The 16,641-nt window shown below is 43.6% G+C and overlaps 1 protein-coding gene across 11 annotated transcripts in view; it reads left to right on the plus strand.

Annotated features, from left to right (window-relative positions):
• LOC108900641 (R3H domain-containing protein 1) overlaps window positions 1-16,641 on the plus strand; it is a 50,256-nt gene that overhangs the window by 3,189 nt on the left and 30,426 nt on the right. For 8 of the 11 annotated variants that reach the window (XM_051065977.1, XM_018701794.2, XM_018701797.2 and 5 more), the window contains exons 2-5: window positions 5,269-5,428; window positions 10,192-10,396; window positions 14,435-14,452; window positions 15,101-15,190. In XM_051065977.1, the coding sequence (XP_050921934.1) occupies window positions 10,232-10,396; window positions 14,435-14,452; window positions 15,101-15,190 (273 nt within the window). In that variant the 5' untranslated portion in view covers window positions 5,269-5,428; window positions 10,192-10,231. Of the gene's footprint in view, window positions 1-134; window positions 354-5,268; window positions 5,429-10,191; window positions 10,397-14,434; window positions 14,453-15,100; window positions 15,191-16,641 lie in introns of those variants that run through there. The other 3 variants (XM_018701793.2, XM_018701796.2, XM_018701798.2) reach the window with 3 other exon arrangements.

Raw genomic sequence — 16,641 nt, forward strand, 5'->3', positions numbered from 1 at the left:
GTTGATTTGGCGCTGTCTCCAAGGCTGGCTGGCTTGATGGCTTGTGGCAGGTAGACTTGTGCTCGCACAGCACTCTCCCTCCCTCCATCCCTCCTCTCTCTCTCTCCTCCTCTCTCTCTCTCTCTCTCTCTCTCTTTGTGACACCCACTCTCCCTCACCCTCTCCCTTTACACTCCCCTCTCCCTGTCTTACACTCTCACTCAGTCGAGCGAGCGTACAAGAGGCAGCAGGCAGCTGCCGAGGAGCGAGCTGGGAGGCGACTCCAGCCTCCTCTCCGGCAAATTGCGCCTCCTGTACAATGGAAACTAAACGGTCGAGTAGCAGAAGGGATGGAGGGCAGAGCTGCCGGGCAGGTAGGTCCAGCAGCTTCAAGCCACTTGGGCCGGCATGGATCTCACATGCCTTTTCTGAATTTAAATTTCTATTAATGCTTATTTTATTGTGCGTTTTTAACACTCTGTCATGCTCCTTGATTTTTCTGCTGTGTATTGCCACACAAAGTGAACACATGTTCTGCTCCCTGCTGTTTTAAAAACTGACAAGAAAATCTCAGCATCAGCTCTTCTGCTTCTTTTATCATTGCATGGCAGTCAAGTCAGTAAGCAAGTGTGCAGCCTCTTCCCTCGGCTTGTTAAACTAAGCGCGACGTGAGATCTGGTGTGCCGTCAGTGGCGCGTTACTACAGCGAGCTGAGCCAGAGCTTGTTCAAAAATCTCCTTGCCAGTTTGCCAGCGCTGCTTCTGCTTTTCATTACCAGGATAATTAACCAAGATCAGCCAATAAGATGCTCCGCTCTGCATTGTTCTCCAAGCCAAGCTCATCCTCCGTCTCCCCTGTTTCCCCCATGTTTGTTCTGCAGGTGTTGTCTGCAAATGGACTTTTAATGACTCTAGCAGACTTTTTGAGTTATTCCTCTCTCATAAGGCTCCATAGATTAAAACTGCTAGACTTGCATGTTAGTTTTCTGTGTTTATTGTTTCTCCTCTAATTGCCTAGATTGATATTCCCTGGAAGCTCTCCTGTGGGATAGGTAATGGATTACCTACATGCTCTGCTGTGGATTTAATTTATTAATGCTGGCTGGCTGCGCCTCTGCTGCGCCGCACCGTGCTCACACCGCCTTCTGCGACCTGGAGGCAGAGCGAGCAGCGCAATTAGAGCCTCATTTGTGCCTGTTTATGCTTTTTTTTTTCCTGTTAATTCAGTCTGAGCTATTACAGGCAGTTCCTTAAACTGACACTGCCTGAGTCGCCCCGAAATTGAGGCAAGCAGTGTATGAAAGTGATATAATTTCATAGGCTTTACACTAATCGTTTTCTGGTTCAATTATATAGCTCCCCTGTCAGTGCTTTCCTTGCTTTGCAATTAGCAGAAATGGCTAGAAAATGGGAGATTAGTTACTCAGTTAAGCAAAACACTGAAATCAATTTTATTGCGGTGCCATGAATGTGAACCAGCATTAGTAACCTAATTAACTGTTTATTTGATGCCTGATTTTATTTGCCAGGGTGCACGTCTTGCACTCTGCTGACTTATTCGAAATCCATCTTTTTGTCGGCTTGTAATGGAAGTCAGGAATTAATTGCGCAGCTGTATAATGTTTGGCGGCGTTTCCTGTGGTTGAAATGTACAATTTTAGAAGCCAGCAAAAAGAATAAGTGGTGATATTTTTTCCCCTCTCGGAAATGGCGAGCAGGTGACATAACGCTGTAGCCCAGAGACATGGCATTACCTTTGTATTTGTGTCTGTGCTTTTGTCTCCCGATGCTCCACTGAATAGAGCTCTGTTTAGTATTCTACATGTCTGCAGACAATATCCCAGCTGTTTGGCACCGCTCCCACTGTTGTCCTTTTTATGTGACACTTGCAAAAAGCTCATCAGCAGCAATAAAGCATGAATTATTTTCATAATCTGCGACTGCATGTAGAAAGATGCTGCCTCCTCTTCTTCTTTTTTTCCCCCCCTTTTCTGCTCAGACGCTTAGAAATCATCGCTGGATTTTCTTTGTGATCTCTCAGAAGCTTGCAAAGGTGATGGCTTGTTCTCTTCCCGCCCCGCTTTTGACTCACCTCCTCGTTCTCTGCCAGGAATAGAGCCGGGGGGATGGAGTAGCAGATAGAGGGAGGGATTGAGGGTCCTTCACCTCCGGTTGAGCTGGTTATAGCCCAGACAAGAGCCCTGATCCACGCAGAGCTGAGTAAGAACAGAGCAGAGCAGAGGTGTGGGAGGGAAAGGTCAGCCTTTGCAGGAGAGAGGCAGGTGTGTGTGTGTGTGTTAAGGGGAAAGAAAATAATTGTACTGAAGTGTGTGCGTGTGTGCGTGCCATCACCAGCAGGCTCTCATGTGCCTTGCAGTGATTGAGAAATTTCTCATTAGCTTGCCATCGAACATAATTGTCCGTGAGAGTAGTGCGTTAAGAGCGCGGCGTATGATTAACTCAGCTCAGTCGACAGCCACCCTCATGACCCCGCTGTGAGATTCGTCGAGAATTCATTTCCATCAAGAATATACGTGCTGAGGAGACTTTGTGTTGATGGATTCTGTTGGCATTAACATTTCCTTATTGACGACAATTAATTATTTCAGTATTCAAATTTGTCTAAGTGAGCGTATCTGCATTTTTAATACATTCATGTATTCTTATTTTGATTTTGTGCAAATGGGAAGGATTGATGCACTTGAGTTTATGTGTGCAAGTGTGTGTGTGAGGCTGCTGATATGCCATCGAGCATGGCGATAAAGGTGGTGTGAAGGGGGCGGGTGTGACACTGAACGATGCCTGAGGGAGCCTCTTTAAGGTTGCTGCGCTCTGCGGCGACTGTAATACCAATGAACCACTCCCTGTCAGCTACAATACTGGAGGGCGCACAGGCAGACGGAGCGTCGCTACAAGTTCAATGCTGTGTGTGTGTGTGTGTGTGTGTGTGTGTGTGTGTGTGTGTGTGTGTGTGTTTGATGTGTGAGAAGCTGTTGAGCATCAATCAAGAGGTGATGTCTCCCTGTGTCCGTGTCTGTCAAAACATTTTTTTGAGTGTGCATTGTATGCGCCATTAGCATTCATAGGACTGTCTCCACCATACTGTGCGCACACACACATTCACTCACACTCCCACACACATTGACACACACACACACACACACACACACACACTCACAGGCTCAGTGTGAAGTCCTGAAGCCAGCCGGCTAAGCCGTGGCTGCACTGTCCGCTCAGCAGCTCTGGTCATAAAACCTGGAGCGCCCACGGCCAGACTCAACCTCACCGCTGTCAGAGCAACTTTTACACTCTGCGTGTGTGCAGTGCAGTTTGTGTGTGTGTGTGTGTGTGTATGTGTGTGCGTGCGATAGCTGCAGGACCAGACTAAATTACAGAGCAGGCTCCACATTTTTTCATTTCAGACATTTAACTGGCACTCGTCTTCGCAGCGGCTTGAATTGGCACCACTTCTGCCTTCGACGAGGAGCAAGGAGGGCAAAATCTGGAGCCACAGCACAGAGATGATACTCCTGTCACGCATGAACAAGCATGTAAAAAGTGCTGGGTGCATTTAGAAAGAGATAAGAGGCAAAAAGAAAAGCAGAGGGAGTAAAGATAAGCGCATCTTGCAACAAGAGGAAAAAGATACAGAGCAGAGAGGTGATTCTGTCTTAAGATGACCAATAGATTGTCTGGCTGCAAACTGCATATACCAGGTTTTGCTCTCTCCAGATGTAATATTGATGAATGGATTCTGCCTAGGGCATCACTCGACCGTTTGACAATGCCAAGGAGAAATGTTACAGGCTGAAGGGGACATTTACTTCACAGATTTGCTGAAATGTCAATCAGAAAAGCTAATACTCAAGTGTTAGACTTGAAGGATTGAATTTCCCGTCTGCTCTGTTTCATTTTGAACATGTAACAGGGAGCAACGTGCATGTTAAAGAGTTGTAGATTGTATTAACATCAGCATTCAGCAGCCCTGAACTAAAGCAATGCACCAAACGGCGACATCCCTCCCACCCATCATCACCTCAGTCTGCGAGCTCCCTGGCCGCAGGGCTGAGGGCGTCATGAGAGGGGAAGATTATAAAGTGAGCAGGGATTCCACTTGACCTTTTTGTATGGCAAGCGGGGGTGGGAAGGGGGGTTGCAACCAAGACCATGTTGGGAGGCAGCAGCCCAGGCCTTGGCACCACCGGGTGCCAGAGTCAGCGTGGCACCTTGCCCGCTCGCTGAGACGGAGATTAGAGGAGGAGGGAGGGAGGGAGGGGGAGACAATGAGAAGCCTGGACGTGGGTCAGTTGCGTATTTCGCTGTAGGAGAACGTGCAGTAGTAAGTGATCTGATGTAGAGCTCAAACAAGCAATTGAGAAGTCGTTTGACAGAGAATGAATCAGCAACTTTTAAGTTATAGTTTCTTGTAAAAATGCCAAATAGTCATTGGTGTGAACTTCCTTAATTCATGCTTTTCTGTTTTATATCTTTGTAAACTGATTATCTTTTGGCTTTGCACTGCAAAACAAGACATTTGAGGACGTCACCTGCAGTGTTTTCTGACATTTATAGACCAAACAGTCAATCAGTTAACAGGGTAAACTGTCAGGAGATTAATCGATAATGAAAATAATCATTAGTTGCAGCCCTAGTTTGATGTGTAACAGCCTACTACAGTCTCACAGTATAGAGGAGGCTGGTAATTAAAGCAGCAATTGAATAGAAATGTCTGAATAATTTGGTAATAAAGCTGCAAATCATATTGACTGTATCGCAATTCTTCTTTTTCTGCAATACTGTGTCAATATTTTGCAGCCCTGTTGTTGGCGTCCTCAGATGTCTGCCCTGCCCAACCAGTGTTACCCTGTAGTTCAGCTCGAAAAGCATTTGCTGGAAAATAGAGATTGTACGCTAGACGATTTGAAATTTATGTGCCACCAAATGGCAGAGGATTTTCAGCTGAGAAATGCTATCTTCCCCCACTGCTCTCTGAATTCCTAATGCTCGGTTTTTACGAGGTTGGCAGGGGTGCCTTCTCCTGTTGCCTCCACCGCACTCCCATCTCCGTGCTCATCCATTATTTATGGCGCATCGGCACGCACAGGCCCAGAAATACACACTCCACCACACTTTTTACTTTTTACTCTTGACTCGCACAAATATTTCAGAGTTGCTGACGGCCTGACTGCTGTCAGTCCACGCGACCTCTGTGTCAGGGCGTCTCTGAACCTCTGACCTCCCTCACCCCCACAACACCACAGCGCTAACCCTGTGCTTCTTTCACCGGCAGGTCAGCAGGGGTCATGAGGGTGACGGAGGCCCCGGTTGCTGTTCAGAGCAGCTGAAGCAGACATGGGCAAAGAAGTCTCGGATGGCATCGGTAGGCTCAGCCTCATCGACTTCACCAGCTACATCCTCCTTCGCCACAACCACCACTGGCTACGTATCAAGTATGTTGACTGTTTATGTATGTTTGAGAAGAATAGTCAAATCAGTACTGAGCAGCTCAGTGCTAGAAAAGTCAAGTCGCCATCCAGATGTGAGAGAAATGTGAATTCTTGTGCATTTCCATCCGTTGTTGTATGAATATCAGGAGGTGGGAGTATCAGGAGAAACAGTTGGTGGCGCTAATTCTCCAAGTGGGTCCATTAAACCACTGCAGAAGAAAAAGACGTGACGAGAGAGTGTAATTAACAGCACCAGTCAAACTCAAATGATAGATAACATGAAGGACTTGTGACATTTCTGTTTGTTTCTTGTCTTCATGTACATTGTGCTTTATTCACAAAGTCTGTTTCTGTTTTATTTTTATCCGCCAAAACTTAAGCATAAAAACAGGTGGATGGAAACGCATTTAAATAGGAGCAGGCATCGTTATTATCTCAGTAATTATCCCAACGTTATCTGTAATATTGTGCTCTGATAAAATCTTTATAATTACATGGTAAGGATATCTCTCACTGTGACAGAGCTTGATAGATTTATTTCATGATTCATTTAAATCACTGATACAAAAAAAAAAAAATACAATCAGCTCAAATGAGTCACTTCATGAGAATCTACAGTAGCAGGAGGTGCTGTGGTCTTTTATCACATTTCAGGGTTTTCTTTACCATTATAAATCATAGGTGCAGCACCTAAGACATTTTGGGAACCACTTAAGTGGAATTAATGTAAAATAATTGTGGAGAGCAGCAAATTTAAGTCAATGCTGTAGTTGGTCCCCAGTGGGCTTATTTAGCAAGTTTTGTCTCTCAGCTTTTTGGGCAGTGTTTAATTTGTTTATTCATTACTTTTTCTAGCTTTTGCACATTTCTGTACACACATATGGTTATGATAACGGTCCAACATGATGTGAAATTGCGTATTTTTAAAATCGTAAACCCCCTACCAGATACATGCACCCAAGTCTTCCACAAACTCTACATTTTATCTTGCATTACATCATTGTATTTGGATGGTAATTTTTAGTTTAAGGAAATCAAACTACTCACACCAATTTGACATCTTTTTCACAACTGTAGAGCTGTTAATTTGTGTTAGTCAGAAGTGTTTGAATTTTAAACCCTCAGTGCTAATTGGTGTCTTCTTAAAAAAAAATCCAGTAAATAAATGAGACATATAAAAAGTTGTTTTTAAAGTTAATTTAAAATAAACTTAAGTTAATTGAATATCAAGCAGCAAAGGTTTCAATTTTAAATCCATCACTGTCAACCCCAGTGGGATACAGTGTTAATGTGTTGATATACCTGTGGAGCAGCTCAGTTATTCTGCACATGACTAGTTGTGACTTGAGTTAAAAGTTTAATGATGAAAGCAAATAGCTGTCATTACACTGAGTGGATAATCCATAAAATGACATTACAGTATTAGGGGAGCTGTAAATAAATATATATATATGCACACACACACACACACACACACACACACATATATATGAAAAATGGTCATGTTCGTTTCCAGTCTCACTAATAAGAGACCAATTTGCAGCTCACTAAATTCCCAGACGTTTCCTTAATGTAACAGTAAGGATCAAATGATGATCCATATTATTTATGCAGTCAAAACATCAGGGATTCTAAACAGGCACACAGTGCAATTACCTCAGCCATGAGAGACGAGACGGTGAAATTCGAATGCATCAAAGTCTGAAGCCAAATTTAGTCCAACACTCCAGTCCCATGATAAAATGTGTTTGGAAGAATGAGTGATTCGGTGAGGGACAAAATAGCTATCCATCACAAGCCTGGCTCTTGAAAATATCTGTCCAATATTGCAAATCTTCAACCGAGCCACTCAAGAGACTTCACTCATCAAAATGTCAGCAACAGACACTAAATATTCAAAGGCGTGCACCACACTCTGGAGTATTAAGCTGTTTTCCTTCAGAATGTAAAAATAATGTAAAGCAGCAGCCAGCATTGCTTTTGTCAAACGTCTGACAGGTCATTGAAATTCAACATCTGACTCTCCAGTGCCCAGCTAAATTTTAAGCTAACCTCTTAGCCTCGCACAGCATTGGGTTAGCGGTACATTTGGCTGGTGGAGGAGCTCAGGAGAGCGGCGGACCTCACTAGAAGTCAATTACTCTGACACAGAGGAATTGGATGCCACCTTTTTAAAGAGTAGCGGCTCCCGCTCGCTGTCTCAGCTCTTTTGGGACGGAGATAAACAATCAGGTCTCAGCCAGACGCTTTGCTGCTCGGCGATCAGATAGGAAAATGGCTCTGATCACTGGCGGGCAAATAGGTTGAGGTCCCTGCTGATTGGTGAGGGGCTGAAACACACACGCAGCCAGTCACGTACACACTCGAGTACAGAGTAAGTGCTGTCATGTGTGGATCCAGTTTTGATGTGCAAAGTGAATTTGATGAGCCCATTTCTAATTAACCTATTAATCATAGCTCTCATGTACCAGATGTCTGCCCTCCCTTCTTGTGTGTGCACGTGTGTGTCTGTGTATGTGTTTCACTGCATGGGGCCTGACTGCATAATTAGGGCACATCAGCGGGACGAACTCGCACCGTGACTTCAACATAGAGAGGTCGTGGCATTACACAGATATCTCCTACAAAGGACCGTAGGTGCAAAGCAAATCATGTAACAGCATCAGCAACAATGTGAGGTTCTTTTATTTTGAAAATCCTGCTGTTTACTCAGCAGAATAAATCATACCCCAGCCCTCAAAAACTCTCCATGTTTTATGCACAATATTTGAACCAGTCGTTAAAGTAACCAAAGTCTGGGTCTTCTCTGGAGTGTGAGCTGAGTGCTCAAGCTGTTCCCGTTCAGACTGCCTACACAACAAACACACTGAAGATTTTTGGGGGTAAAATCAAGATGTGGGCCTTTCACCTCCTTGTCTTCCTGCTGAAATGTTACCTTTAGAAAGTTTTGTGCAAGTAATTAAAGTTTTTGGATGACTGCACACAAAGATTCAATTAGAAAACATTCCCTTTGGGATGTTCATCAAATTTAATTATATACCTTTTTAGAATTTTAAACAAAATACGCTATTCCATATTTTTACTCATTATGAATTATATAACATAGATTAGTTTAATACCAAATGCAGTTTAATACAAACCTGTATATGGTTTATATATATGAGTTTCTTTAGGGCCCAAATGGAGACTGAGACAGTAATCTAAATCTGTTTGGTCTCATAGGAGTAAACTGTCCTGCTGGGTCTTGTCCAGTCATGTCCATTGTCTCTTGCTGAACAGCTGCAGAGCAGCACAGACAGCAGTGACTGATGAGCACAAACTGCCCCTCTTTCTCCTGTTCGCTGCCTCGTAGACCTCTCTCACGGGCGGACATTTTGAGTTGTCAAGCCCAGGTGTAACTAACAACATTAAAAATGGCTGAATTCCATTTACACATGGAGCCATCGCTAATTTTATTAGTTACATCTGTGTTTTTCCTGCTATGACAACTCTACATGTCGCTGCTCTGTGGGAAATTAGCGTCTTTACTCCTGCAGTGTCGTGGCTTTCTCTTTCAAAATAATACCCACAAGAAAAAGCACTGTGAAGCACTTTTCAAACAAAGATGTGGACCACATCAGAGAAGAAGAGCAGGTGTTTCACTGCGGGCCCAATCTAATGATCCAGTGTGAACAAGTAAGTTTCATTAATTACTTCATGGATAAACAGCTGCTACATCAGTTTATTTACTATTATTACTTTTATGAACTTTAAAACCCTCGTAATAAATTTTCCAGAATAAAGGCCTATATCGTTGCTATTATTTATTACATTATTGCTGTCTGCATTTTTCAAATAAATGGAAATGGATTGTTATTAGATGAAGTAAAATAAAGTAATTGTAAACTTTTTCATCTTTGTCACAGTCTAAAGGAGAAGAATCCTGAAGATGATGATGATGCCTCTGCAGCCATTGGGCACCTCAGATTCTCTGTTTTTATTCCTCACTGTGTACCAGCAGAAAGCTGCTTATGCATTGTTCTTTACCTTGTGCCTTTTCAGTATGTTAATAATTCTGGATTTGCAAAATTATTTGCTTATTAAGTGGTGTTATTTCCGAAATACTAAATCTGATCCAGTCTGTGAAAATGTAGATCATTATGGTGGCATTTCCTCATTCACACTCATTTTCATAAGCTGTGTGGAAAGAGAAGGGAGTGCAAACACAAATTTAGAAGTAGAAAAAAGCTGAATTTGTGCCCCATCCCTTCACCAAGTTTGGTGCAAATCAGTTCAGTTCTTTTTGCATCATCCTGCTGACAAACAAACAGGTGAAAACAGAACCTCCTTGGTGGAGGTAAATAACCTGTTAGTAGTTTCTGGTGGACAAACTGTGCCACTGTGTGTCTTGACATGATTTCTAAATTACCTAAATAGTCTATATCTGTACTGTAACTTCTTGTTACTTATCAAATAATATTTTCAACAATATTTCTGTAATAAGGTAATATCAGACAATTAAAACTCTGTCTCACAATAATAATATTTGGTCACCTAATGTCTTTTTGGTCACTTAAATTGTAATTTTTGAAGAGCTGTTAGACTCTGGTATCATTTATTTGTTAATCCTGTTACTCTTGGTTTTTAAACTTAAATAAAAGACATTATAAAAATGGATAACCACAGCCTATGCAGTCTATGTAAATTTGTTGTCATAAACATCTGTGGTTCTTTCTCACAATTTGTCAAAGAAAATGGTCCTTAAAGACGTATTCCCTCTCTTTCAGGTTCTCTCTATTTGCCAGCATCTCCCAGTAAGACTTTGCAATGAGAATGTCCGATACCGCTGACAGTGAAACGATGAAGGTTTCCGAGGCCACCGACCCGGTGTCATCTCCAAAAGACAACAACAACGCCACCAAGTCTGAGGTTTCGGATCAGAACCAGAGCAGCAGAGAGGAGCACGGCAGCAACAGTAAGAGGGACGTACAGGTAAAGAACAGCGACATCTCCTGCAACTGAATGAGATTTATGTTCACCCTAAAGGCTCTCCAGTCAATTTCCATTCCTATAAACCACTGGCCGATATTGTATTGATTAAATGATCGAGCACTTTTGTTAAAGAAAGTGTCAGTTTCAGACATTTTCTCAATCCTACTCATAAACGTCTAATGGTGGAGGTTTAGAGGCGTCAGCAGCCTGACCCAACCCAGACTGAGCTGAGGACACTTGACACTTTACCAGATACTTTCGCTTTCCTCCACACTCATCTCCATGAAAATTCAGTAACAGTCAACGTCAAACACAAACTGCCCCAGGGATCTCCTGTCACCTGCAGCACTCGAGATGATTTTTCCCGGCTGCTTCGGCAAGTAAAATTATCCCTGAAAAGTATAATCTGCTCAGACTGAAATAATGATATGGGGCTTGACTCTACTTTGCCACAGCACCCAGGTCAGGCAGAGAGACTTTGTACTGCTGTCTTCTTGGCTGTGCAGAAACATCCAAGTTGTAAAAATCATTTTGGGCGTGTAAACTAGTGAATCTCATGTATCCTCCATGGGAAACATTTAAGCAGCGATCTACTGGGGATTCAAGACAGCTGAGATCACTTTCAAATAAACTGCTAATTAATTAGGTCTCTATGTCATCGCAACAAATATGCTTTGGGACCACAGAAAATGTGCTCTTGTTAATTTGGCTTTTAAAGTAAAACTGGTGCTGACTGGTTTGTGCCCACAGAGGAATGGACAATAAAAAAGCAAAACTGGCGAAACAATGTGAAATCTCTTCAAGTGTGGTCAAGGAAATGAAATCCAGGAAAGGAAAAGGATTGTCTCTTTGGCTGTAGCCTAAAAATAGGATTCAGGCCAATCTGGCCTTGTGGTTGGGAGGCAGGCAGAGCGAGAGAGTCAGGCAAGCAGATAATCTGGAGCTCAAATCCTGGCTTATCTACCAACTTCCTGTGTCTGTGGTACCCTGAGGAACAGAATGACACCAGCATGGGGGAGCTGCAGTCGAGAGAGGAGGGGACCCGGGAGGGAAAGGGAGGGAGGAATGAGTTGAGAGGTTGTAAGAAGGAGGGATCAAGGAGAGGAGGGTAAAATAATATAACAGACATGATACTTAAGAAAACAGGAGGGAGAGCAAAGGGAAAAGAAAAATAAGCATGAAGATAGAGGTGAGGGAATGGTCTCTCCTCCTTCCTCTCAACAGAATAAATCCCTCCTAAACACTAGCTCTGGTGATAAAATAAATCTGGTAAAAAAAAATTACAGACAACACTACTTTAAAGTTTCATCTGTTCTGAGCAAAACTGAACTTTTTGAAAAGATGATTTGACACAGTTTTCCTCTTAGAAATGAAAAGTTGACTTCCTAAGCAATAAAACGCACCATTGCTCAATTCAATACAGTCAGGAGTTTCACTGCTGCAGCTTTACTTGGTCTTGTATGAGCAGTAGCTTATGGTGGCTAATATCAACTAATCATACAGATACTGTTGTGATACTGACATTGAGTTTTTATGACCATTCTCTACTAGGGCACCACTTTTTAGTTCCGTTAGGTCGGCCAATGATGATATCTCTTCCATTAAAGCGTTGACATTTTGGGAAATAAGCTTATTCTCACTCTTGCCATAAGCTGAATGAGAAGACTGGTACCGATTCACATATATGTGCCTTTAAATGCAAAGCTAAAGCCATTAACCAGATAGCTTAGCATGAAGACTGGAAATGGGGGGAATCAGCTGATCTGGCTCTTTGCAAAGATGGGGTTAACAACAAACCCTTGGAACTCTAACTACCCTCTGCTCCCAGTCTTTATGCCAAGTTAAAATAATAAACTGCTAGTTGTAGCTTCATATTTAGCATTTATCCTTCTCAGCTAACGCTCAAAGTGGATATGCCTGCTTTCCAAGATGTCAAACTGACGTCATAAGCAACTGGCTCAAGAATCTTCAAATGGAATTCACTGTGCAGTTATCTTGTAATTACCACTTGTGGCCACAGTGGCCGCTGTTTAGCATAGCATTGCATAGCCCTAGTTTTGCTTTTGATGAAAGCAATATACAACACCACGCTGGAACTGATACTGTATATAATTCTACATTTCTACATTTAAATCAAGCCTATCATAATGTTCAGACAGTAAAGTAAATAAATGTAGTGACTGAAATAGTGAAAGTTTTCTTCATAGCCCAAGTAAACTGCTGTTTTCCTCAGTTCTTACCAGCTAAAGCTAAACTCTGTCCCTCTCTCTCCAGATCTCACCTTAAATTGACTTTGTATGTATCCCTGCCTCCTCTAATGTTTTTTGTGACCTCTCCAAATGCAGCCTGTATCCAACTACTCAGCTCTCGTTCTCCCCCTTTTCCTAAAACTCACCCCGGCATAATTATTCCGCACTCACAGGATATGCCAAGATATGCTGACGGCACTGAAGCCCCTGACCTTTCCGCTCGTAATTTTCAGCAGCAGAGGAGGTGAAGCTAATTCTGTCGCTCTGCGTAAGAGCAGCGGTTAAATGCCTGAACCGTTCATTGTGGAAGAAATGGAGGAGGTAGGGAATGAGGATAAGAAACGGGGGAGGAGGCGGCTGTAGCTGGAACAGGGAAGGTGGGGGGGACAGAAAGCATTCCGACGGGGGGGGTGGGGGGGGGTGTGGAAAGACTGGGTGACTTTGCCACCATCTGCCTCCAGCTCTCCAGCTCTGTCCTCTGCGGCAGGACAGGTGGCTGGTGGCCGCCCTACTTCTGCTGACTTCAGCCCTTTCCCTCTCCCCCCTTTCTCCCTGTTCCTTTATCTCCTGCCGGCATTGTTCATTCCCCACCGGCCCCACGCCACTCAATTAGCTGGTGTAGCGGTGCGCTCACAGTCCCAGCCCTCTCCTCCCCCTCCCTTCACATCCATATTACCTGCTACAGAAAGGGGGTGCGGCAGGTCACAGGCATTGGAGATGGGCGAACAGTGGTCCATTTCAATTTTTTATAGGTGTTATTTGGCCCTCGAGCTCAATCAGGGAGGGGAGGGGTTGTCCTTTTGATTTTTAGAGGACAGGTAGGAAGGACAGAGCTGTGTGTGTGTGTGTGTGCACATGTGTGTGTGGATACATGTTGGGATTAGGAAGCAGAGGACTGGGCTCTGTTACAATTTAGACTGAAATGGCTCCTGCCAGGTCTCCCCTCCCTCCCCTTCCCTCCCTCCCTCTTCCTCCCATCCTCCGCTCCTCCGTGCATGCTACTGAGAGACCTTCTGTTTATACGTACACGTACACATACAGACACACAGCCACTGGTGCGTAAAGCGCAGAGGCACCGAGCTGTCTCACACACTGTTGGGCGACTGGTCTCTCTCTGCTTTTCTGCATCTCACCTCCAGCGCCTGGGTCTGATTCACATGACAGCTAAATGGAGCTGGGAGCAGCGCATAAAACTGACCCGAATCGCTCGCAGCCAAATGTCTGGCTTTTGTTTTCTGCAGTGTGTGTGTGTGTGTGTGTGTGTGTGAGAGAGAGAGAGAGAGAGAGAGAGAGAGAGAGAGAGAGAGAGAGAGAGAGAGAGAGAGAGAGAGAGAGAGAGAGAGAAAGGGGCCCTACAGTGCAACCGCTTTGGTACCATATGCTCTGCAGAAATTAATTCATGCTCCCAGGAAATTGTGAATGTTCAACTTGAGATTTCATGCTGCAGAGGGGATTTTCATTTTATTTTCGCGGATCAATGCTTCTAAATTTTGTTCTGTGCGCTTAAATTTTTCAGTTTAGGAACAAACATAAAAACACAGGCATTACAGGGGGAAATATGTGGTTTTTTTTCTTGCCGTCTTGAATTGTTGTGCAGAGCTCGTAGCGCACGCATGCACAAAATGTAGGCCAGTCATATTTAATTCAAACTTCTCCGCTTTTTTTTAAAGTAACAATCCTCTTTCCCCCTCCAAAACTTCTGTGGTTTGTTTGATTTTTTTTTTTTGTTTTTGTTTTATATTTTTCCCTGTGCACTTCTTCCCTGCACCCCTCCCCTACCTATGGACAGCCTGTGAAGTACTCTAAGGTACGGTACGTTCGACATGCATGTTGTGCGAGGATGCTCCAGCCTGTCATGTGCACTTGGATTGCGTTGTTTTTTTGTTTTTTGTTTTTTTTTTTTTTGCTTGGATTGAGTTGGAAGTTGTCACCTGTGTTTCCTGTCAAGCAAGTTGTTATCATTCGCACCGTTGCTGACGTCTGAAATGACTCCAGTGCAATGTTGAGATACCATTACATGAGTGATAGTGGAGGTTATGGTGTGAGCTATGCCTGAGAATACAAATGGTTTGAAATGGACGTTTCCCGTGTGCTTGCTGCACTGCTGTTGATGTTCCCTCAGGAAAAACAGGAGAAGGCTTTGGTTTATGTGAAAATGCTTACTCTTTTCTTTTTTTTATTTTACTTAAGAGTGTTCTGATTAAGTTATCTGAGAGGATCTGCAGCCACAGGTCTACAGTCTTAGCAGCGTAAACCTCAGTTGCTCTAGAAAAGAATTGTCAGCTAAAATGTGAAATATTGAAACTTGTATGATTTGCTTGCAAGAACTGATTGTGCTCGCTGGCTGTTTCTGTTTTACTTTGGCTTGTCACTGTTGATGCGTGATGATATTGATGCAGTTGCGTGTGTGTGCATGGTTTTAACTGTGCCCACCTACCTGCATCCCCCCCCTTAGTCCAACACCAGGCTAAAGCTCGTGCGGAGCCTGGCAGTGTGTGAAGAGTCCTTTCCTTGCCCTATTCCTGAGCCTTCAGCAGCACCTCAGGTAACAACCTCCCTGAATAACCAGAGTGAATTCTTATCAGAGATGTGCCGGTATACCATTTTTATTGTAGACTGTGTTGAAGCCACCAACTGTTTCTGTCACTGTCAGAGGCAGAGGCAGAACGACTTGCTAACATTAGCAAGTTCATCTACTTCAATGCTGCAGGGTTATAGGTGTCAAGACATAATATTTCCTGACAGACAGTATGTATTCTACATGACTGACAAACAGGAAAATTTCCACTAAAATCATGACTCATTGCAATATATTTGAAAATAATCTTGGTATGTTATGCCAACTCTTCATATTTGCACAGAAGTAGTTGATGGAAACAAGTTGTAGGTTCTTTCACAGAAGAAAGCAGAACCTGAGCATGAAGACTTGAATGGGTGGAATCCAAGAGAAACAGACAGCGCATTTAAAGTAATGTAAAAACTTTAAACAACCAATCAGCTTTTGTTTATGATGATTTAATCTATTAGTTAATTTGCGGAGTCCAGTAAAGCTGCACTGTTCGTGGTTCCATCTTCTCGTATCATAGTGTGGATGTTTGCTTCGCAGTTTCAGTCTGTTTCAGAATGATTATATCCATATTTACGATGTTTCAGTTCTGAAAAGTTGGATAATACTGTGGTTTTTTTGGTGAACTTGGCAACGATAAGCAGCATTTGATACCGGCACATCCCAAACTGTAACCACGCTCTGTTCATATGGAGTAGAATTTCCTTTTAAAGACTGTAAAATTCATCTCCGTCATCTCATCATGGGTGGTTCTCCGACACTTCATCCCTAATCGTTAAGCTACAGGCCCACATGCATATCACTGAAGTGCTGACCTGGGATCAGTTCTTCATTTCAGCTCATCACAATTGAGCAGGCAGACCTCTGATGCTTGATTAGCGGCCTTAGTCTGACAGCTATGATTAAATACCTGGCCGTGACCGCCTGATGAAAACATCACATCATCAAAACACACAGTGTGGAGCTCCAGCAGCGAGCTGGCCGATACTTTGCTAAATCAACTCTTCTTTTACGCCGTATCTCCAGGCAAAGCCCCCCACCTCCCCTCGCCGATCAGACTTTCTCCATTACATGCCGCCCTGCACAGCTCCTGGCATGCGTTCACACACACACACATAAATATATATATACACACATACACAGGTGTGTCTGTTCTTGGCGTTTCAGCCAGTCAGCACCGAGCTCCATAACCAGAGGGCGGTGTTATTCCCACAACAGTCTCGCATCGTCTGCACTCACACGACGTCCTGTATTACTGCCATCAATCATGTCGAGGAAATTACAATTTCCACACGTCAGCTACAGAGAGCTGTGGAGCGCTCTAATTGAATACTCTTGATATTTCCCCCGCTACTGTTATTGGGCCCGGAGTCGAGACTCCTTCTGCGGCAAACTAACCTAGAGGGGCGAGGTAAAGCAATAAAGGAAGA

Source organism: Lates calcarifer, linkage group LG7_2, assembly GCF_001640805.2.
Source record: "Lates calcarifer isolate ASB-BC8 linkage group LG7_2, TLL_Latcal_v3, whole genome shotgun sequence".
Lineage (NCBI taxonomy): Eukaryota > Metazoa > Chordata > Actinopteri > Centropomidae > Lates > Lates calcarifer.